The 23,368-nt window shown below is 45.5% G+C and overlaps 1 protein-coding gene across 1 annotated transcript in view; it reads left to right on the forward strand.

Moving 5' to 3' along the window:
* The window catches only part of LARS2 (leucyl-tRNA synthetase 2, mitochondrial), a 168,846-nt gene that overhangs the window by 57,940 nt on the left and 87,538 nt on the right, over window positions 1–23,368 (forward strand). The window contains exons 6-7 of the mRNA XM_049642506.1: window positions 2,947–3,036; window positions 17,416–17,559. Of these exons, the coding sequence (XP_049498463.1) occupies window positions 2,947–3,036; window positions 17,416–17,559 (234 nt within the window). The remainder of the gene's footprint in view (window positions 1–2,946; window positions 3,037–17,415; window positions 17,560–23,368) is intronic.

Below are 23,368 nucleotides of genomic sequence, written 5' to 3' on the forward strand. Positions count from 1 at the left end.
ATATTTAGTTTTGAGAGAGAGAGACAGAGCATGAGTGAGGGAGGGGCAGAGAGAGAGGGAGACACAGAATCCCAAGCAGGCCCCAGGCTCTGAGCTGTGAACACAGAGCCCGACGTGGGCCTCGAACTCATGAACCGCGAGATCTTGACCTGAGCCGAAGTCGGACGCTTCACCGGCTGAGCCACCCCGGCGCCCCTCAGGAAATGTGTTTCTGAGCCGGGTTCAGCATGTTTGTGGTTCTCATGGGCCTGGCTCCTGGGGAAGCCTGGTGAGTGCTTGTTCTGGCGTCTCTTCACGAGCAGAGTGCATGCGATTGAAGGTGCCGGCTGGGCCCTGTGGGCAGCAGATGGGGAGTAAACGGGCAGGAGGGCATATCCTGTCCTCAGGATCTCCTCTGGGCAGGCGACGCGGGGGGACAGTGGGAACGAGGTGAACACGTGTTGAAATCCAACTGTCGGGAGTGGATTATGGTCCTTGGAGCAGTGGTTTTCAAGCTGTACTCTTAGCAGCTGACGTTACTTGTTTTTCAAACAATATGCGCAGAAACCCAATGTAAATAAAATGGGTCAGAGCCAGGTTTGAGGCCAAGGGCGCAAGAAGGGGGCCCAGAGTCCCTTATCCCTCGCCTCACCTCACCTCACCTTCCCTCATTTCTGAGAACATGCCTTGCGTTACTCGTCTGACTGAAAGGCTAGTGCTTGGTTGGATAGTGATCTTTTTTTTTTTTTTCCCCCGACTGGATCTATTATCTTTTTTTCTAGTAAAAGTAATTTTCAAAACCATAAACCAAGATGAAGATAATAATGATGTTCCATTGCTGTTTAATTTTTCTCTCAACATGGAGGCAGATTCAGGGGCTGAGAACATAACACACGTACATACGCATGTATATGTATGTATATTCATTTGAACTATTTTGATATTCTATTATGAAAACTTAAATATATAGAAAAATAGAGGGGCGTCTGGGTAGTTTAGGCAGTTGAGTGTCCGACTTCGGCTCAGGTTCATGATCTCACGGTTTATGAGTTTGATCCCCACATCTGGCTCACTGCTGTCAGCCCAGAGCCGGGTTCGGATCTTCTGTCCCCCTCTTTCAGCCCCTCCCCTGCTTCCACTCTCCCCTAATTAATTAACTAATAAATTAATAGAGAAAAGAGAACTCTCTTTCCCTCAGTGTAACAGTTGTCATTATCTTGGTCACCTTTGCTTTATGTCTTTCCTTAAACTAATGGATAAGAATTTTAAAAGACGTTCACAATAACAAGATCTGGGAGTATTTGTACCCAGTTCCCCCACCCCCCACCCGCCCCCTGCCCCAGTTCATCTTGTGGACCATTGTGATTTGAATTTAATTTGTGAAACCTACATGAGGGATACAAATTTGATTCAACATGCAAGCGTTCTTGGCGTCTGTGTAGTTTATTTTTCATTCAACAGTGCTTTGGGGATGCCTCAACCTGAGCAAAATGAAACGTACTAGAACATTGCTCCTGCCCTGGGTTTTGTTAGAAAATGGGAGTTCTTAGGTGGCTTGTCTGGAAAACTGAGGAAAATGGGTTGTGTGTGCCACACCTGCAAGGTCTGGGGTGGGCAGGTGGCGGGGTGGAGAAAAGATAATAAAATATCAGATGAATTTGGAGGTTTGGGGGAACGAGCCCTCCCATAGCGGGCTGGTCCCATTCTGGAGTTGGCAGAGTGCTTTGTGCATGATGTCCCTGCAGACCTGGTGTCCTAGAGCCTCGGGACTGTATTGTGTGGGTCACAGCCTTGGCATGGCATGGGGCCAGCCCACCAGGGGACAGCTCTAGCGTGAGCAAAGCCGTTACACCAGTGGGTTATTCACTACCTGCCTTGCAACTGGGAGTGGAGGAGTGATCAGAGTTGGATTCCTTGTTTTCTCAGAGTTTACTGTGCTATTTTAGCACATAAAAGGACCCAGGAATCTTACATGAGAAAAAAATAGCCCATTGGGGGTCCCAGGAGATTAGCTGACACCTTGCCGGGTTCGTGTCACACTGGCCCTCCCATCCTGAGTTTTCAACTCTCTCTTCATTCATTCATTCAGAGAAAGATGGAGTTATATGCACTTTTGATAGAAGTATGCCTTGTATCAGTAGTCCATCCCAAATGGAACGATTTGGCCCTACCCTGCATTCATTTCTATGTTAGCTATTTTCTTGAAGTTCAAGAGCACTAGAAAAGAAACAATGTGGTATAGTGTAAGGGTTTTACGCTTACTTGAATTTATCAAGGTAGAGCTTGGTTAATCAGTAACTTATTTTTAAAGATTCTATAGCAAATGTGTTTTCAGGGCAGAAAACAAATTTTTGCAACCTTGGATTTAGGCTTGGAAATACAAGCCAGGTGATTTCTCACTAAGTTTAATTTCTAATAATGATTTTAATGGGTCTTCCTAAACCAGGCAACAGCCTGAGTCACGGAATATAAATGAGTCTGAAGGAGCTTCCAGGTCCCAGTTATACGTAGAAACACAAGATTTGTTTTCAAATGAGCATCCTACTGAAGCAGCCAGATATTCGTCTTGAATTCTGTGATTGCTTTTAAAATGAACTATGTTCACGAATTAGCATCACGATTCCCAAAATACGTGCTGACAAAAATGGTGATACCCAATTTCATACAATGTAATTCATCTGTTACTTGCATGGATGGGGGGGAGAGGTGTGCAGAAAACTTTCAGTTTCTTTTCATTAAACTGACCCTGGGAAAGGTAGGGGTGGCGTTTCAGCAGCTCCTTTCTTTCCAGAATGAATTGCTTCTTCCCTCACTTTACGAATTGGTAGAAAATATGTAAGTTGGTAAATATTTTTGCGGTGTGATCGCTTTTCAAAATTGAATCGCGAGGCCAACGCGTCTGTTGATACTGATGTGAGGGGGAATGTTTACAATGGCCTGTGACTGATTTTTCCTCCCCTTTGGCAGGAAATAACTACATGTTTGCCAGATTACTACAAGTGGACTCAGTATCTCTTTATTAAACTTTATGAGGCTGGACTGGCCTATCAAAAGGAGGTAAGTTAAAGATAGCTGCATTTTATTTTATTTTATTTTATTTTATTTTATTGTAATTAATTTTAATTTTATTATTTATTTATTGTGAGAAAGAGAGCATAAGTGAGTAAGGAGGGGCAGAGAGAGAGAGAATCCCAGGAGGGACAGAGAGAGAGAGAAAGAGAGAGAAACAGGGCTTGTGTTTTACCCAAAGTGGGGCTTGTGCTCTACGTGGGACTCGAAGTCACGAATTATGAGATCGTGACCTGAGCCGAAGTCAGTGCTTAACGACTGAGCCACTCAGGCACCCAGAGTTACCTGCATTAAAGAATTTTTTTATCTCCTCAGTCTTACTAGAGCACATCATTGTTAATTAACATACAAACCCTGTTTGCACAGGAGCAATGAAAATGAGCACTACCTCAAGTTCATGAAATCATTTTTAGCAGACCCAGAGAGTAGCAACTGCCTGGCTTAGCACGGTGCCTCCAGAACGGGGCTGGGGCTTCTTAATTCTACCACAGAGTATCTGGTGCTGATAATGATATCATGGAGGGAGCATCGGAAGAGCGGAAGTTTCTCTACTCTTAGCTCAGCTAGGAGTGCCGGCTGGGCGACCTCACTCCAGGAATTGTGGTTTGTCATCTGCTAAAAGGGGTGGTAGCATCTCCCTCGCATGGCCTTGGGAAGATCAGAGGTGCTGTTGATTTTTTTTTTAATTTTTTTTTATTTTTTTAAAATTTTTTTAACGTTTATTTATTTTTGAGACAGAGAGACACAGAGCATGAACGGGGGAGGGGCAGAGAGAGAGGGAGACACAGAATCGGAAGCAGGCTCCAGGCTCCGAGCCGTCAGCCCAGAGCCCGATGTGGGGCTCGAACTCACGGACCGCGAGATCGTGACCTGAGCCGAAGTCGGACGCCTAACCGACTGAGCCACCCAGGCACCCCCAGAGGTGCTGTTTAAAGAACAGCTATCATAGTGCCTGCACATCGTGGTCTCCCAAGAAACGGAGGGGCTTTTACTGCAGGGGTAATGGTGGATAAGCCTCAGATGGTGAGAGAGAGGGAAAGACCGCCATTGCGTGGCCGGGTGCTATACTCTCCAGTATAGTAGTCGCTAGCAGCGTGTGGTTGTTGATATTTAAAGTAATTCAGATGGAATAATATTAATAACAGTCCTCAGTCACCAGCCACGTTCGTGCGCTAGTAAGCTAGTATTGGACAGCACAGACACGGGACATTTCCATCGAAACAGAATGACCTACCAGCTGCACCGGTCTAGCCAATTCAGAAGTAACAAGTAGAAAATCCACTGTCCCTTTACGCTGGAGTCCTTCTCCTCTGACCAGAGAGATTTCATGACATAGAATCACATTTGCTTTTCTGCGGTCACATCACACAGCTGGGTCTTGAGGTGAACAGAACTTACGAAAATGTTCTGTTTGAAGTTGAACAGTTTTTAGGGTCGGTAGGGAGACCAACGCAGAAGCCTCGTGGTGAAGTTCAGAATAAAACCAAAATGCCGTAAACCTCGACATCAACATCGTATGGCTGACCAAAATCAGGAGGTGAAACTGGGGAAGAGAAGTAGAAGCCAGCGTGAGGTGGTCCCTTTATGGTTCATAACAAGGAGGCATAGATCAGGAACTAGAGCTGTACGTCCGTTTTCTTATAGTTAGAAAGGTAGCTATGAAAGGTCAAGGTAGCAAAGACCCAAGAATGAGAAGAGGGGATGGGGGTGTGAGGAGGGCTGAATGACCATGCGGAGTATCTCGTTTCATGGGTCGATAGAACCGTCTGAAGATAATCTGTCGAAACTGAAGTGTAGTTTTATTAAGGTTACGATGGTAAACACCAGAAGAACTGAGTGGAAGCTGCTCAAAGCGGGGGAATATTTTAATACCCATTTAAGATCGTTACGAATGTTCTTTTTTGATACTCCGCCCAAACTCAACAAGCATTGGTTTCTTAAAGGTGGGTTGCGGTGTTAAATCTGAAACATCAGGGAACTTTTGTACCCTTCCATTGTGATGCATCCGTCTGTCCTGCACGCTGGGTGGATTTTTTTTTTTTTACCCACACATACTCTTGTAACATCACACATTGGCCACTTGGAAAACACCGGTAGGTGTAGTGAGTGACGTAGATCTTCCAAATGTTGACATATTTCACCCCGGGAATATCATCAGAAGAGTTTTTAAGTGGTAGGAAGCTGTGGGGAAGTTCATGGTGGCCGGATACAAGTTTTCTAAAATCCTGATTTTCACTTCATAGTTCAGATTTTATCATTGGCAGCAGAAACCATCCGTGGTTTTCCTTGGAGCAACAGGCTTGCTTTGTTTAATTTTGAGAAAACGTTTGTCAGACTCCCACGTGTCAATAACCATAGTTTATCGTTAGTCATTCTTTCACATGGAAACACAAGTTATGGAAAAAACTGGCTACTCCTTCCTGTTCACCACTCAGACAGTTGTGGCTGTGCTTTTTCCCCGAGACAACTGTCCCTTTGTGTGGCCGCACTTCTTATGCCTGCGTCCCATTGCGTCGCTGAAAATACCAAGAGGACGTGTGTCCAAGTGTTAAAATTTAAGAATGTGAATACAGGGGGGCACCTGGGTGGCTCAGGCGGTTGGGCGTCCGACCTCGGCTCAGGTCATGATCTCACAGTTCATGAGTTTGAGCCCCGCGTCGGACTCTGTGCTGACAGCTCAGAGCCGGGAGCCTGCTCGGATTCTGCGTCTCCCTCTCTCTCTGCCGCTCCCCTGCTCATGCTCTGTCTCCATCTCAAAAATAAACATTTAAAAATTAAAAACAAAAAGAATGTGAATACATTTTATGGCTTTGTCAAGCACAGTATTAGTGAAACCGACTTTCCCCCCATTCTGCTGAGTGCACAGTAGGAAAGGACCCAGTGACTGCTGGTAGAGTCTGGTGCCACCACCTTGATTCATGCTGAGGGCCGAAGGTCTCAGCCACCATCACGCTTGCACCATTGTTGCAGATGTGAACACAAGGAGAAAGGCAAACAGTGTCTTACTATTGTAGCGAAAAGAGTTTTGATCTGCAGATCCCTGGCAAAGGGCCACGGGGACCCCCAGAGGTCACACTTGGAGAACCATTGTACAAAGTAAGAACCCCCCACCCCTGCTCCCATCTTTAAGTTAAGAATATTCAAATGTTGATTATTTTAAAATACTATGTTGTTGAATAGGTTGTACTTTTTCGGAGAAAGTGTTGAGTCCCCATTAACATTTGGGATGAATTGACTGAGAATTTTGTGCAACTGGGCCATCCTGATGTTCAACCACTGTGGACTCTCCTGGGTCAATTTAATTTCTTTTAAAGTAAAGACTTAAGAAAAGTTGTTTAATGTTTATTCATTTTAGAAAGACAGTGTTTTTGTTGCTGGTTGTGGACTGAAAGGCTTTTGGTGTATTAATTTTTTTGTGTCCACTAAATTGTCATGATCTTAAAAAAAATCATAAATAGAATACAAAAAACGCACACTTGCTGTATTGTTTGAAGATCAGTGTTAGCCCCAATCCAGGGTATTATTCCATGGGTCTCCTTTTATTGGAAAGCTATTTTCAAATTGGCTTTAACACCTAAAACATCTTGGTGTCCGTTGGCGTTCCATTCCTAGGGTTTATTTCAAAATATAAGCTTTTGAAATTAACATCAGAAAGCTAATTGACTTTAGAAAGCCTGCACATAGCATACTCTGTAAAGCATATTTAGCCAAAAACAACCCGCATATTAATACCTTTCCTCTAATGGCATTGTTGTAACTTTTTTTGAAATAGGAAATAGCCTTAACCCTTAAAGACAGTTCTGCTTAGAAGCTGCACAAACGAACTTAGATTTAGGGAAAGCGTTTCAGCAGAGCATTACTAAACATAACGGGAGTGTTGCAGTCTTTTGTTCTTGACTAACCCCATCCATCAAAATGCTCATTTCCTTTGCAAAAGGAATCTCTTCTTGCTCTTGCCAAACAAAAATATTTTCAGCCAAAAATATGAATATAAAGACCTCCACTTGGCAGAACATGAGTTTCACCTCTCTGGTTTAAAAAAAAAAAATGTGGTGGATGCAATTAGCGGGGAGGGTGCTGTATTATGCTTGGGCATTCTGGGGAATTATGGAGGCCACCTAATCTGTGGGTTTGTCTTTGGCCTCCGCCATGATTTCGGAGGCGGCTGGTGACAGTGCTGATGCACCCACCCGCGCTGGGTTTGCCGTGTGGCCTCGTGTTGGGGGAGCTACTGAAGGAAACACTGTACCAACAGGCAGCCTGTCCCGCTCTGCCCCCTCGTGGCTTTGGAAGGTGGTGACGGTAAATAACCGGTAGCCTTAGAAACCGTCCTCTCCGGACTCTGTCCAAGCCCAGGCCCATCCTGGATGGAATGGAGCCAGATGGATTTTGAGAGTTCAACCTTTTCATGCGATCTAGGTGGTGTTCCTTAATTACACATCGTTTTGTCAGGAAAAAAGCTAATGGACCTTAGAAAATCAATACCCTAAAACATCCTTCTGGAGCCTGAAGCTGCCTGAGAGCACACTCAGGAAAGGTTTTTGGTAGTGTAAAAGCAGAGCCCGAGGACAAAGAAGCAAGGGAAATGGTGGAGAGTAGCCAAGGGCCCGAGGAGTGATGTGTGGGTCAGGAGACGGAAGGGTGCTAATGGAGGATGTGATCTAGAAGGGACTGGCACCCTTTGTGAAGGGTAAGACCCAGGAGGGGCAAAGGGAAGGAGCATCCTAGTAAACGGAAGGAGGAGATTAGAAAGCAGGAGGTTTGGAACAGGAGGCACATTGGGGCGGCAGGTACCACGCAGCTGCCGTGCCACAGAGAGGAGAAGTGATACATGAGAATTCGAGGAGAAATTGCCCCAAGAATCTCCAACGGAGCCCGTAGTTGCCCACACCTCTGGGAACCCACAGGCCAAGAAGGGGAGGTGGGAGGAGGCAAAAATGATGGGACACCCACCGTTATTGCCCAGAATCGATCCTTGTGAACATGGCCGATTGATGTTTATGATTGGGTCATGGTATGCGTTTTAAAGAAATTGTCTTTAAGTTTGTTTATTTTGAGAGAGACAGAGACAGCACAGGTTGGGGAGGAGCAGAGAGAGGGAGAGAGAGAGAGAATCCCAAGCAGGCTCCACACTGCCAATGCAGAGCCCGATGTGGGGCTCAAACTCAGGAAACCGCCAGATCATGACCTGAGCCACCCAGGTGCCCCACGTTGTGCATTTCTACAAGACCTTCTGAAAGCTTCCCACAGATCACTCAAACAACTTGATCAACTGGGGAAATTCTCTGATCTGGAACGGTTCCTTCTGTGACATTGCAAGATAATTTAAGTGAGGGAAGCAGCGAGCAAGATCTGTTAGAGTTCAGCATGTTTGCAGATGTGTTAAGGATTTCATGTATTGATTTAATTACTTATTGATTTAAGGTTGATTTCAAAGTACAAGTACAGGCTGTATTTTACAAATAAGGCCAGTTAACTATAAAGGAACACAGAATTGACTTTTAGGGGGTGATAGCAAGCAGAAGGGCCAACCGGAAAAGGGAAGGAAATGGCTATAGTCAAGGAGGTTGTCCAGAAACAATAGTAATTGTAGCCAGACTGTGCTTGCTTACAAACCCGGATGTCCATCAAGTAAATGTTCAAGATATGAAAATCAGGAATGCCGGATAAGAGAAGATTCTGGTTTCAAGGGAAGCTGTATGATAGAGACAGTTTATAAGAGTGGAGACCCAAGGGGCATCCGGGTGGCTCAGTCAGCTAAGCATCTTAACTTCGGCCCAGGTCACGATCTCACGGTTCATGATTCCGAGCCCCTCGTCGGGCTCTGTGCTGACAGCACGGAGCCTGGAGCCCACTTGGAGTTCTGTGTCTCTCCCTCTCTCTCTCTGCCCGTCCCCCACCCTGCTCACACTCTATCTCTCTCCTCCTCTCTCTCAAAAATAAATAAACACTAGGGCCCCTGGGTGGCTCAGTGGTTGACGCCTCCGACCTCAGCTCAGGCCGTGATCTCACGGTTTGTGGGTTCGAGCCCCGCATCAGGCTCTGTGCTGACAGCTGAGTCTGGAGCCTGCTTTGGATTTTGTGTCTCCCTTTTTCTCTGTTCCTCCCCTGCTTGCACTCTGTCTTTCTCTCAAAAATAAATAAAGATTTTTAAAAATTAAAAAAATAATAATAAACATTAAAAAAAAAAAAAAAAGAATGGAGGCCCGATAAAAGGGATTTGGGAAGTAGTTCCTGGGGGCTTCACAAGGCTGCACGTTCTGTGCATCCAGGACCCCGGCGGCCCTGCATGTGGCCCACCCCTGGGCCGACCACCTGTGGATAGGCTGAGCCTGAGCCCTGCAGGTCTGTGGGTGGGCTGGCTTGTGGTCCTGGGAAGAAATGCGAATGGGTTCTCCCAGCTGATGCCTCTTCGATTTCAGATCTTATTTCCTTTGGTGCTTCTGCTCTCCCCCCAAGACTTTCACTGGGGGGAATATTGGTTTTGTGTTTTGTCTGTATTTGTCTTTCATTCAACACCAGGGTTTTACGATAATGTGTAAGCCTCTTAGGAGCACATCTCCCTCGTTGCATTTTGTAACCTAGAGCCTGAGAGATGCCAGGCCATGTGGGAAATGTTGATAAGAAAATAAAGTCCTGTTTGTTTTTGCAGTCTGTGGTACTGTTTGCTTCTCCTGTCTCCTTGGAGGTTTGCTGGGGGCCGGAGGCAGAAGTGCTGCATGAAGGGCTTTTTTTCTTTTTTCTGTTTTTTAAGTAAAAAAAAAAAATTAAGTTTATTTATTTTGAGAGAGAGTGAGAGGGAGCAGGGGAGGGGCAGAGAGAGAGGAGAGAGAGAATCCCCAGCAGGCTCTGCACTGTCAGCACAGAGCCCGATGCGGGGCTTGAACTCATGAACCATGAGATCATGACCTGAACAGAAACCTAGAGTCAGATGCTTAACTGACTGAGCCACCCAGGTGCCCCGGGCTTTTTTCCTTTGTTCTCTGTACAGTTTTAGCTGTGCATCTTTTGCGGGTTGGGGGCGGTTCATGAAAGACTTGTCTATGTTCCTAAACAATACTTGGTCTTTTTTTTTTTTTTTTTGTCTTTTATTTAAGTGGTACCCTTCTCTCTAGCCCCTAATACAGGAAATAATAGCTATGATGCTCATCCTTACTTTATCAGCCTAAAGTTTTTAGGTCTAAGGCAGTTTTGTCCTCTATTTTGTCTTTCTATATTTATGGCTTCAAGATTTTTCCGGACCCTGAAATGAGAGGGACAAATCATTCCGTACAGATCTTTCCCATTCCGCCTCCACGCTTTGCAGGCTTAAGCTTTTCAACCGGACGCCCTACGTTTCAGTTGTAAAAGCACAGCCCACAGATGGGTTAGTCTGTCCTCCACTCCTAATTTTTAGACATATCTCTGGATCAGTCACGGTCATGGTGGGAAGTAGGGAATACACCGGAAAGCAGTTATTGAAGAAAATGTAATAAAGAGACTGTTTTTGTGTAGAGTTTAGGGGAACCAGCAAGGGGTGATCAAACACCTGACATGGGCACCAGAGGGAAGCCTTTGCCACCCCAGGCTGAGGGGGCCGACACTAGGACTGGAAGAACAGTAGCAGAGGCCTCTGTGATAGAGGGTGTGGCCTTTGGTCCATTAGAGGAGGCCTGACTGCGAAGTCGCCCGGGGGCACCTCCCACTGGTTGAGCACAGCTGGAGGGCAAGGGTCCAAGTTAATGCCGCCGCAGAGGTCAACTTTCTGGGGGTGCAGACCACGGTGGAAAGAGGATTTGGAGGGGGAAACGGACAATGCTCAGCATCATCTCGTCTTAGAATTGCTTAGTAAAATTTTATTTCTTTCAGAAATTTTTGAGGGCCCCCCCCCCCGGGTGGCCCAGTCAGTTAAGCGGCCGACTTCGGCTCAGGTCATGATCTCACGGTTCCTGAGTTCGAGCCCTGCGTCCAGCTCTGTGCTGACAGCTCAGAGCCTGGAGCCTGCTTTGGATTCTGTGTCTCCCTCTCTGTCTGCCCCTCCCTTGCTCATGCTCTCTCTCTCTCTCTCTAAGATAAATAAACATTAAAAAAATTAAAAATAAAAAGTTTTTTGAAAACAATGTGTATCAAGTCAGGGTATTTCAGTGCCCAGACACATCTCCCCGTATTCATTGCCTTCTTTGTATTATGGTTTACCTTAATGTCATAAAGGAGTGAACTTTGACGGCAGAGGGATTTATTGTAAATGACGATAGGAACTAATTAGAAGTCTGGAGAGAAGGCTCATAGTGGCTAAGACTGCAGCTTCAGAGTGAGCCAGACACGTGTATGGGCATAGATCTTGGAATATTGTTACCTTTCGGGGGCAGATACTGACTTGGGAGAAGGCACCACGGAATCTTCTGGGATGCTGGGAATGTTCTTTATCTTGATAATGAGTGGTGGTAACAATTTGTTGAGTTGTACGCTTCAGATTTGTCCACACTGCTCTCTGTATGTCCTACTTGAACGTAAACAGGAGTTTTTAAAAGTTGCAAAAAAGTTTTACGGTTTTGAGAGACCTGAGTTCCTGCCCTTTCTCTGTCACTGACTGTGTGACCTCAGGCAAGTTATTTAATCTCTCTGTTCCTCAATTTCCTCCTCTGCAATCTGGGGGAAATAATATTCTTACCTCCACTGGCTGGTCTATGAACTCCCAAGTGTAGATAGTGTGCTTCATGAGGGGCAGGTTTTCTACTAACACCACAAAGGTCTCTCGCCCAGTGAGTGACATTGGATAGTAATTCTTGCTGCGAGTAAAAATAATAAAGATAATATTCTTACCTCCAAATGTGGTTGTGCAGGATTGGAAGAGCCAACCTTAGTTTGGCCCTTAAGCACAGCATCTAGCATATGGCAATCAGTCAGTAAACGTTAGCTGTTTCTATTCAAATAAACATATTTGTTTCCCCTAAAACAACCTGATTCTACGAAGTTCCAGGTACCATGTTTTTTTCTTTTCCTGTGTTTCTTAAAATTTCCAATCACATAGGTTCATCTTTTGGCACAAGAAGATACCAAACTTGATTAGACAGATGCTCACAGGCTTCCTCCCAAACCTGTTTTTTGTTTTTTTTTTAAAGATATATTTTGGGGGGCACCTGGGTGGCTCAGTCGGTTAAGCGTCTGACTTCGGCTCAGGTCATGATCTCACGGTTCGTGGGTTCGAGCCCCACGTTAGGTCCTGTGCTGACAGCTCAGAGCCTGGAGCCTGCTTCGGATTCTGTGTCCCCCTCTCTCTCTCTGCCCCTCCCCCACTCACAGTCTCTTTCTCTCTCAAAAATAAACATTAAAGGACAATAAAATAATAAAAAGGATACTGTTTTTAAATTTCAATTTTAGTTAACATACAGTGCAGTTTTGGTTTCAGGAGTGGAATTCCGTGATTCATCACCTACATACAACACCCAGTGCTCATCACAAGTATCCTCCTTAATACCCATCACCCATGTAGCCCGTCTCCCACCCACCTTCTTCCATCAACCCTCAGTTTGTTCTCTGTTGTTAAGAGTCTCTTGGGGTTTGTTTCCCTCTTTCCTCTTCCTTTTCCCTTCCCATATATTCATCTGTTTTGTTTCTTAAATTCTGCACGAGTGAAATCATACGGTATTTGTATTTCTGTGACTGACTTATTTCACTTAGCATAATACATTCTGGCTTCATCTACATCACTGCAGGTGGCAAAATTTCATTCTTTTTTGATAGCTGAGTAATATGCCATTATATACCACATTATTATATACCACATCTTCTTGATCCATTCATCAGTTGATGGACATTTGGACTCTCTCCATAGTTTGGCTATTGTTGACAATGCTGCTATAAATATTGGGGTGCATGTACCCTTTTGTATCAGTATTTTTGTATCCTTTGGGTAAACACCTAATAGTGCAACTGCTGGGTCATAGGCTAGTTCTATTTTCAGTTTCTTGAGGAACCTCCATACTGTTCTCCAGAGTGGCTGCACCAGTTTGCATTCCCACCAATAGTGCAGGAGGGTTCCCTTTTCTCCTCATCCTCACCAACACCTGTTGTTTCTTGTGTTGTTAATTTTGGCTATTCTGATAAGTGTGAGGTGGCATCTCACTGTGGTTTCAATTTGTATTTCCCTGATGGTGAGTGATGTTGAGCATCTTTTCATGTGTCTGTTGGCCATCTGGATGTCTTCTTTGGCAGAGTGTCTATTCATGTCTTCTGCCCATTTCTTAAACTGGGTTATTTGTTTTTTGCGTGTTGAGTTTGATAACTTCTTCATAGATTTTGGATACTCACCCTGTATCATGTTGTTCGCAAATATCTTCTCCCATCCCGTAGGCTGCCTTTTAGTTTTGTTGATTGTTTCCTTTGCTGTGCAGACGTTTTTTATCTTAATGAAGTCCCAAGAGTTCATGTTTGCTTTTGTTTCCATTGCCTTCAGCAACGTGTCTAGTAAGAAGTTGCTGTGGCTGAGGTCAAAGAGGTTTTTGCCTGCTTTTTCCTCTAGGATTTTGATGGTTTCCTGTCTCACATTTAAGTCTGTCATCCATTTTGAGTTTATTTTTGTGTATGGTATAAGAAAGTGGCCCGGTTTCATTCTTCTGTATGTCGCTGTCCAGTTTTTCCAACACCATTTGTTGAAGCGACTGTCTTTTTTTCCATTGGATAGTCTTTCCTGCTTTGTCAAAGATTAGTTGGCCATATAGTTGTGGGTCCATTTCTGGGTTTTCTCTTCTGTTCCGTTGATCTATGTGTCTGTTTTTATGCCAGTACCATACTGTCTTTATGACTGCAACTTTGTAATATAGCTTGGAATCTGGAATCATGATGCCTCCAGTTTTGTTTTTCTTTTTCAGGATTGCTTTGGCTATTCAGGGTCTTTTGTGGTTCCGTACAAATTTTAGGATTGTTTGTTCTAGCTCTGTGAAAAAGTCTGGTGGTATTTTGATAGGGATCGCATTAAATACGTAGATTGCTTTGGGTAGTAATAATTTTGACAATGCTTGTTCTTCTAGTCCATGAGCATGGAATGCTTTTCCGTTTCTTTGTATCCTCTTTAATTTCTTTCATAAGGGTTCTATAGTTTTCAGAGTACACATCTTTTACTTCTTTGGTTAGGTTTATTCCTGGGTATCTTACCGTTTTTGGTGCAATTACAAATGGATGGATTCCTTGATTTCTTTTTCTGCTGCTTCGTTATTGGTATATAGAAATGCAACCGATTTCTGCACATTGATTTTATATCCTGCAACTTTGCTGAATTCATGTATTAGTTCTAGCAGTGTTTTGGTGGAGTCCTCTGGGTTTTCTACACGGAGTATCATGTTGTCTGCAAATAGTGAGAGTTTGACTTCTTCTTTTCCGATTTGGATGCCTTTTATTTCTTTTTGTTGTCTGATTGCTGAGGCTAAGATTTTCAGTACTATGTTAAATAGTAATGGTGAGAGTGGACATCCTTGGTCCCGGTCCTAACTGTAGGGGAAAGGCTCTCAGTTTTTCCCATTGAGGATGATATTAGCTATGAGTCTTTCTTATATGGCCTTTATCATGTTGAGGTGTGTTCCATCTATCCCTACTTTGTTGAGGTTTTAATCGAGAATGGATGTTGTATGGGGCACCTGGGTGACTCAGTTGGTTAAGCATCTGACTTTAGCTCAGGTTATGATCTCATAGTTCGTGGGTTCAAGCCCCACGTCGGACTCTGTGCTGACAACTCAGAGCCTAGAGCCCACTTTGGATTCTGTGTCTCCCTCTCTCTCTGTCCCACCCTCCCACTCATGCCCTATCTCTGTCTCTCAAAAATAAGTAAACATTAAAAAAATTAAAAAAAAAGAAAGAAAGAATGGATGCTGTATTTTGTCAAATGCTCTTTCTGCATCTATTGACGGGATCGTATGGTTCTTGTCTTTTGTTTTATTAATGTGGTGTATCACGTTGATTGATTTGTGAATATTGAATAAGCCCTACAGCCCAGGAATAAATCCCACTTGATCATGGTGAATAATTCTTTTAATGTACTGTTGAATTCGATTTGCTAGTATTTTATTGAGAATTTTTACAACCACATTCCTCAGGGATATTGACCTGTAATTCTCCTTTTTTGTGGGGTCTTTGGTTTTGGAATCAAGGCTTTGTAGAATGAGTTTGGAAGTTTTCCTGCTATTTGAGAAAAATAGGTATTAACTCTTCTTTAAATGTCTGGTAGAATTCCCCTGGGAAGCCATCTGGCCCAGGTCTCTTGTTTGTTGGGAGATTTGTGATTACTGATTCAGTTTCTTTGATGGTTATGGGTCTGTTCAAATTTTTTATTTCTTCCTGTTTCAGTTATGGTAGTTTGTGACTTTCTAGCAATTTGTCTGTTTCTTCCAGATTGCCCAGTTTGTTGGCATATAATTTTTCATAGTATTCTCTTACAGTTGTTTGTATTTCTGTGGTGTTGGTTGTGATGTCTCCTCTTTCATTCATGATTTTGTCTATTTGGGTCCTTTCTCTTTTTGAGAAGTCTGACTAGAGGTTCATCAGTTTGTTAATTGAAAGAACCAGCTCTTAGTTTCATTGATCTGTTCTACTGTTTTTTGTTGTTGTTGTTGTTTCAGTATCATTTGTTTCTGCTCTAATCTTTATTATTTCCCTTCTTCTGGCTTTGGGCTTTATTTGCTTTATTTGTTCCTTTTCTAGCTCCTTTAGGTGTAAGGTTAGGTTATTTGGGGCCTTTCTTACTTCTTGAGATGTACCTGAATTGCAATATACTTCCCTCTTAGGACTGCCTTTGCTGCATCCCAAAGGGTTTGGACTGCCGTGTTTTCATTTTCATTTGCTTCCATGTATTTTTTTATTTCTTCTTTAATTTCTTGGTTAACCCATTTATTCTTCAGTAGGATGTTCTTTAACTTCCATGTATTTGAGAACTTTTCAAATTTTTTCTTGTGGTTGACTTCAAGTTTCATAGCAATATGATCTGAAAACATGCATGGTATAATCTTGATCTTTTTTGTACCTGTTGAGGGTTTAATTTGTGACCCAGTATGTGGTCTGTTCTGGAGAATGTTCCATGTGTGCTCAAAAAGAATGTGTTTTCACGGGGTGCCTGGGTGGCTCAGTCAGTTGAGTGCCCAACTCTTGATTTTGGCTCAGGTCATGATCTTACCATCTATGGGATCGAGCCCTGCATTGAGCTCTGTGCTAACAGTGCGGAGCCTGCTTGGGATTCTCTTCCTCTCTCTCTTTCTGCCCCTCCCCCCCTCAAAATAAATAAATAAGCATTTAGAAAAAAAAGAATGTTTATTCTGCTGCTTCAGGATGAAATGTTCTGAATATATCTAAGTCCATTTGGTTCAGTGTGTCATTCAAAGCCATCGTTTCCTTATTGATTTTCCGCTTCGATGATCTGTCCATGCTGTAAGTGGGATGTTAAATCCCTCCGCTATTATTATCAATTCTTTATGTTTGTTATTTTTTTTTAATGTTTATTTTTGAGAGAGAGAGAGAGCAGGGGAGGGGCAGAGAGAGAGAGGGAAACAGAGGATGTAAGCAGGCTCTGTGCTGTCAGCTCTGTGGGGCTCTGTGCCTCTGAGAGAGGCTCTCACCACGCTTTTGCCAGCTTGTGTGAGGAAAGCGGCCGCAGGACCGCACAGCAGTTCAGTTTACGTCAAAACGGCAGAAAGCCAGAACCCCTGCTTACTACCCGAAACAGCCTCAGTTCCCCACTCCTGTGCCGAGACGCAGCATGGCATGTTGGTGCCACCCATCCCTCTTGTGACCAGGGGACCCTCAGACCTTGCTGTCACTCCTAACATTCCTCCCGCTTTGCTACGCGAGCGCCTTTAAGCCAGGCACTTCCCCCACTGTAACGGACTTCTGAAAGTTAGAATTTTGTGTTCTGCTGCTTAAAATACTTTGCAGTAGCCTCCGTAACCAGGCTTCCTCCCTGCTGCCACACTTGTAGCTTTGTCTCCCCCAGATCAACCCTCCATACGCCGTGCTTTCCACAAGGTGGTCGCTTTTTTACTCGCAGACTGGCAGTTTTTGTTCTCTCAGACCTCTGCTTGATTCTCGGGTGTTCAGAACGATTCGCTCACCATCTCGCTGCATCCGAGGGACGAGACACGCTTAGGCTCTCCCTACTCTTCTGCCGCCTCAACTCCCAGGCTCCGGAGCCTGTTCCACCACCAAGAGGTGGCTCATACGCTCTTCCTTGTTACAGGTTGCTAGGGGTTTCCTTGCCAAGCAGTACTCCAAGGAGATGCCCTCAAGCCTCAGAGCAGAGATACAGAGATACCGCACTTACGGATCTTCTCACATGTAAGAAGCTGAAGATGACCCTCTTCAGGATGCTCACCAGATTTTACCATTTTGTTTTATGGGTTATAACAGGCCTTGGTCAACTGGGACCCAGTGGATCAAACGGTGCTTGCCAACGAGCAGGTGGATGAGCATGGCTGTTCGTGGCGTTCTGGAGCAAAGGTGGAACAGAAGTACCTCAGACAGTGGTTTATTAAGACAACTGCTTATGCAAAGGTGAGTGTCAGCCTGGAGGTGCCCCAGTTAGTGCCGCGTGTGTTGGGAGGCAATGCCAAGGTCTTCTGGGTATTACAGGGACTCGCTGTTGAGGATGAACTCTGGCAAGGGCTCTTAGAGCCACAGGTGTGGCACATGAGACTCAGGACCGCTCATTTAGAGGGTGATGGATTTGAGTGTTTTAGGGGTACTTCCAGAATGGCCCCGGGAGGTCATCGTTGGCTGTTTATTTGCTGACCTTTCAACACTCAATCATTGTGTTGCCGTACAGGCCAAAAAACATATGACTTTATTTGCAATTGTAAAGCGAGAAAGGAAAAAAAAAAAAAAAGGCATCTTCACTGGTATAGTACTAGTAAAACCTCCAGATAGAATGACATTTCAGAGGGTCCAGAGAAGACAGTCTAAAAGGCATGAGGAGATGGTCTCCAGGAAGCGAAGCCGGAGTGAAAATTAACTAAGCCGGGAGCCAAAGCTCCGATTTTAACTCTTGTGTCCCTGATTAACAGTATAAACTGGTGTGAGTCGGGAGGCTCCGTTTTCTCATCATTAGAAGGAGACGGTGGGACCAAGTGGTCTCTAAAGTGCCTTTTGGCTTTTCATGCGGTCGGGGATTCAAGGCAAAGCCAGCCATTGAAAGAGGGAGACTGCTTATTAAATCACCACTAGCCTGAGCAGAAGAACCCGTTCTGGGTATGCCAGAATCACTCCGTGCAAGATCCCCTCCAAGGTTACCAAGTTTCGGGATATGGGATTGAGGGATCGCTCCCGGAAACTCCAGAGACAAGTGACTAGAGCATATCAGGGATGTTTCCCGTGGCAGTTAGATCATCTCCATACTTTTCAGCTTAAGACTGGACATAAACAGGCTTTAAAAAGTTAAAGACATCATGAGACGGATAGTTCTATCCATCCGTAGCAGCCCGTGAGGTGCTCTGTCGGAGACAGGGTAGTGGGCCAAAACGGACTTTGGGTCAGATCCAATACTGTACTTCCTTTTTTTTTTTAAGTTTATTTATTTTGAGGAGGGGAGGGGCAGACAGAGAGAGGGAGAGAGAGAATCCCAAGCAGGCTCCGTGCTGTCAGCACAGAGCCCGATGCGGAGCTCAGTCCCCCGAACCGAGGTCGTGACCTGAGCTGAAATCAAGCGTCGGATGCTTAACCCACTGAACCATCCAGGCGCTCCCCCCCCCCCCCCCCGCCCCCCCAATACTGTACTTCCTATATGCAAAGAAAGCACAGAGTTAAAAATAACCCCCGATCACTGCAAAACTTGGCTGAATTAGAACTTCAGTACACCAACTCACAATACCAGTGCCATATGGATATATGACCTCCAGTTTTCTCACTCAAAAGACACGTCTCAAATGAGGCAGTTTTCCCATTATAATTAATCCGGAATGTAGCGGAGAATAGCATATGGATTTGGAAAACTACCCATTAGAACTTGTTAACACAGTGCCTTGCTCCTTTTAAGCACACAGGAATATTGAGAGACAGAAAAACAAAGCTGAGGACCTTGCTTTGTATAACATCCCAGGCCGTGGGAGCCCCTGTCTACTCCACTGTGTTACTGGGAGGGAAGCCAGGTCACCCCAAGCTGACTCTGTATTAGGCATTGTGGGAAGGCCATCTAATTAGCTCTTTTTTTTTTTTTTTTTTTTTTTGACCATTGTCTCCAGTTGAAAATGTTATAATCTCACTGAGGGACATTATTCTTGAACTCATCAGCTGTGAGTTTTCAGCTGTTCAGCGGAAATTGTTAGTTACCATGGTGATTCACCTGGTTCTCGCTGAACTCCTGCACAGGTTTATTGAAAAAGCTGTCTTTGGAGGTCAGCACTTCGTTTTCCCTGAAAATCGGGAGACCAGGGTGTGGTGTGAGAGTGGTGCGGGGGAGCAGAAACCTGTGTTCACCGCAGGGCCTCTGCTGAGGGCTGCATGTGCACAAAGCGGGACTCTATGAGGCCTAGTAGAAAATGGTGATAACAAGATTGAGAGGAGACCAGAGATACGAGCAGGCTGCTCGGTGCTCAGAGATCTTGGGGTTATGGCCCAGCCAGCAGTATGGAGTTGAGAGCCCCAAAAGGCCATATGTGAGAAGTAGGGATGACCCCCTAGAGCCAGAGACAAAATCAGCATAGACTCGACTTAATAAAAAATAAAAGTAAGCCTGACAGTTTCAAAAGGAACTCTCAGAACAAAACTCAACACCTTTAGAGGAGACCATATGATCTCGACTCCCAATATGGTTGGTTTTTTACTTGCGTGTCCAACATATAACAATAATTAAAAAAAAAAAAAAAAGTACTAGCCTTGCAAAGAATCAGGAAAGTGTGGCTCATAATCAAGAAAGAAAAAGGGGAGTGGAGAGGGGGCAGCCCAGTAGAAATAGATTCAGAGATGACCCAGATGTTGGAATTAGGAGAGAAAGCCAGAGACATCTGTTATATAAATGGTCTGGGACTTAAAGGAAAAGATGGTCATAATGAGGGAACAGATGGTGAATCTCAGAAGAGAAATGGAAACTATTTAAAAAAAAAAAAAAAAGAACTGGAAATCTAGAACAGAAAAGCACAATATCTGAAACAGAAAGTCACTGGGCTCCAGAGGGATGAGTAAGGGTTAAAGCAAAGCCATAAAGCTGGAGGGGAGCTCTTTCAAAGGGAACATCATGCGTGGTGGCCCCAAAGTAGAAATGTATCTGATGACGTTGAGAAGCTGGAGGAACGACAGTATTACCGGAACAGAGAGCCAGGAGGAAAGACTAACTAGGGCTGGAGAAGCTGGAGAGGGTTAGGGGCCAGATCAGGCATGTCCTTTTAGGTCTTAAGGAGTTTGGACTTCATCATGGAGGCCATGGGAAACCATGGAAGGACTCTAAGAAAGGCAATGGCACGGTCAAATGTGTGGTTTTTATAAATTCACTGTGGAAAGGGCAGTGTGGATGCAGGCAGGCCTGCTAAGAGGCTATGACAATAGTCCAGGTGTGTATGACTTAGGCTATAGGTGGGAGTAGTGGGGGGAGATGGGTAGGTTAGAAAAATACTCAGATGGTGAAATTTGCAGCACTTCATCGCCTATTGGATGACAATGTGTAGGAGCTGGTGTCATTAGGCAGGACCCTGAGCCGGACACAAAGCAGATGACTGAGCTACTGACTGCGGTAGGGAGTCTGGAAGAGACGTAGTCCCGACCCTTTGAGTCGGAGTGGCCCTGAGACTGTTGAGTGGAGATGTACCTATACATCTATATAGGTACCTTATATAAGCATCCGACTCTTGATTTTGGCTCAGGTCATGACCTCACGGTTCGTGGGTTCGAGTCCTGCATCAGTCTCTGCACTAACAGTGTGCTTTCTCTCTCTCAAAAAAAAACTAAAAAAAAAAAAAAAAGAAAGAAAGAAACTTTAAGGATCAAATGATAAGACATCTACCTTAAAACCTGGCATGATAGAAATAGCGTTGAATCAGTAAGGAGATCATGCTATATAGATTAAGGATGAGGTCTCAGATCAACTGGTAATGCTTTTAGCTGCAAGTAACTGAAAACCTGAGCTATGGGTGTCTTAAACAGATGGGAGTTGATTTTTCCCATATAAAAAGGCCCAAGGTGCTGGGACTGAACCAGGATAGGGCTCTGAGTTGGCATCTTGGGGGTTCTCTCAGCCTTTTCCTTCCTGCCTTATCACCTCTTGGTGGCAAGATGGCTGCTGCAGCTCCAGATATCACATTTCCATGCAAGACAGAGAGAAGCAGAAGGGGGGCAGTGTGACTCTTTCTGTTACCTGGAAAGCAAGAACTTTCCCACAACTCCCCCAACAAAATCCCACTGAGGTTCTGTTAGCCCCAGTTATGTCATGTGGCTACTCCCCAGCTTCAACGGAAGCTAAGGAAAGGAGGTTCAGTCTTTTTAGCTTCTTTGGTCAAGCTGCCTGAGGGAAGGGGATGGCCAGCGGGTGCTGGGATGGTCAGTGAGCTGTGCCTGACATTGTCTTCTTCAGAATTTTGTATGTGTGACTGGTTTTGCTGTGCTGGGGGCTGCCTCTGTGCCGAACGGCTGGGGGTCTGCATGGGAGCGTGGCTGTGAAGGGGCCCTCCTTTCATTCATGTAACTTCCAGATTGGAAAACGATGCCTGATGCGCAAATTACTGGGAACCCCGAAATGCCGATGTCCTTTATTAAGGCTGTTCTGTGATGTTATTGGATTTTTCTCCCCTCCTCCCCTTGCCCCTACCCGGTCTTGCTAGGACTGTTTGCTTCGTGAAATGTTGAGAAAACTGGCAGAAGGAGTTTCCAAGGCACATGAATTAGTCTGGGCAGAGCTGTGTGGGCGGTATCTCGTGGGCAGCACCGCGAGGGGAGAGCAGGGGGAGGAGGGAGGATTGCAGGCCTCCGCGCAGAAAGCAAAAGGGATTCGGGGTCTGATGGAGCGATCGCCTCAGTTCCTGCCAGCAGGGTGACAGTTGGGAGGCGAGACAAATCGAGAGCCGGCTTCCCACTGGAAATTGTCTAATAGATTTGTGGTTTTGATTTCTGCGGCTGCCTCCTGTAGCCCCCAGACGCTGCCTCCCGCAGGCCCTCGGCCGCTGGGGCACTGTTCATAGGTTCCTCTTTGGACATAATCATGCCCTGATGGTGCTTAGTCAACCACCACATCACATTGGTGGGTATATTTTCCACATTTCCAGGCGATACCTGGCAGCTGCTAGAATATGAAGAAAGTCTGTGTGCCCCCCCTCCCGTTTCCTACCTGCTTTTGCCCCCGATCTGATCGGTGCTCAGGCTTTTACCTTCCCCATCTTCCTTATCCCTCACATTGTTCCTTTAAGCGTTGGTGTGCCTGTCATCCCCATTTTACTGACGTAGAAACTGAGGCTCTCACTGGTAATAAGTAATGGCCCTGGGATTCAAATTCGGGTGCTTGAGCTCTCAACCGGCAGTCTGCTCCACTCCTCAGGGAGCGTGAATTCATTTGTTCTTTACCCCGATGTTACTGAGCGCCTGGTCAGACCTGGGCTAGGTGCTAGCAGGGGGCGTGGAGGCCAGTGTGGGAGACAGTCTGAGACTGAACCGGCACGGCTCCCTGGGATCACTGTGCCGACGCAGGAGAGCACATCGGGGCCAGGAGGAGGAGCCCCAGGTTGGCTCTGTGCTCCGAGAGGTGAGGGAGGGCGGGACAAAATGTCTGTTGGGGAACATTTGATCACCTTCCCGACGGGCAGGAAACTTCACGTCTCACAAGTATCTCCAAGTAGAATTTCTGCTGGCGAGAAGCGGCTGAGCAACGATGAGCCGATGAGCCGTCATGAAATCAGGGGAAGTGGGAGGGACCGGCCCCACCTCCCTGCCCCCTTGTGCCCCTCCTCCCCCGATTTCACCTGTGAGCTTGTGGGTAAAGGTGGAGGTGCCTTTGCCAGAATGCACTGTTTGTGTTTGAGCCTGCAGAGAGTAAAAATATGGGGTCGGAGAGGCAAGGGGGTGAAGGAAGGGGGGGTGGGGTTTACAACAGGAACTTTGCGGGGAGCGGGGAGCAGGCCTGAGCAGAAAGACCGCCCCAGAGAGGAGCCGAGGTGCAAAGCTCCAGTCTCCAGCACGTGCCCCTGGGTGCTTAAGGGTCCCCTGCCCTCTGGAATGGGGACCCTTGGGCACCCTTGTTCCAGTCCTGAGGCCTTGAGATGCTTGTGAAAGCACTTGGCTGTCTTCCGGAAACCGGGCCTGGTGCCTGGCTTTCTGCCCTCAGATCCGCCATCAGCCCCAGAACAGAGGCTGGCTCACAGGTGACGCCAGAAGATGCCTCTCCGTGACA

Source organism: Panthera uncia, chromosome A2, assembly GCF_023721935.1.
Source record: "Panthera uncia isolate 11264 chromosome A2, Puncia_PCG_1.0, whole genome shotgun sequence".
NCBI classification, from domain to species: domain Eukaryota; kingdom Metazoa; phylum Chordata; class Mammalia; order Carnivora; family Felidae; genus Panthera; species Panthera uncia.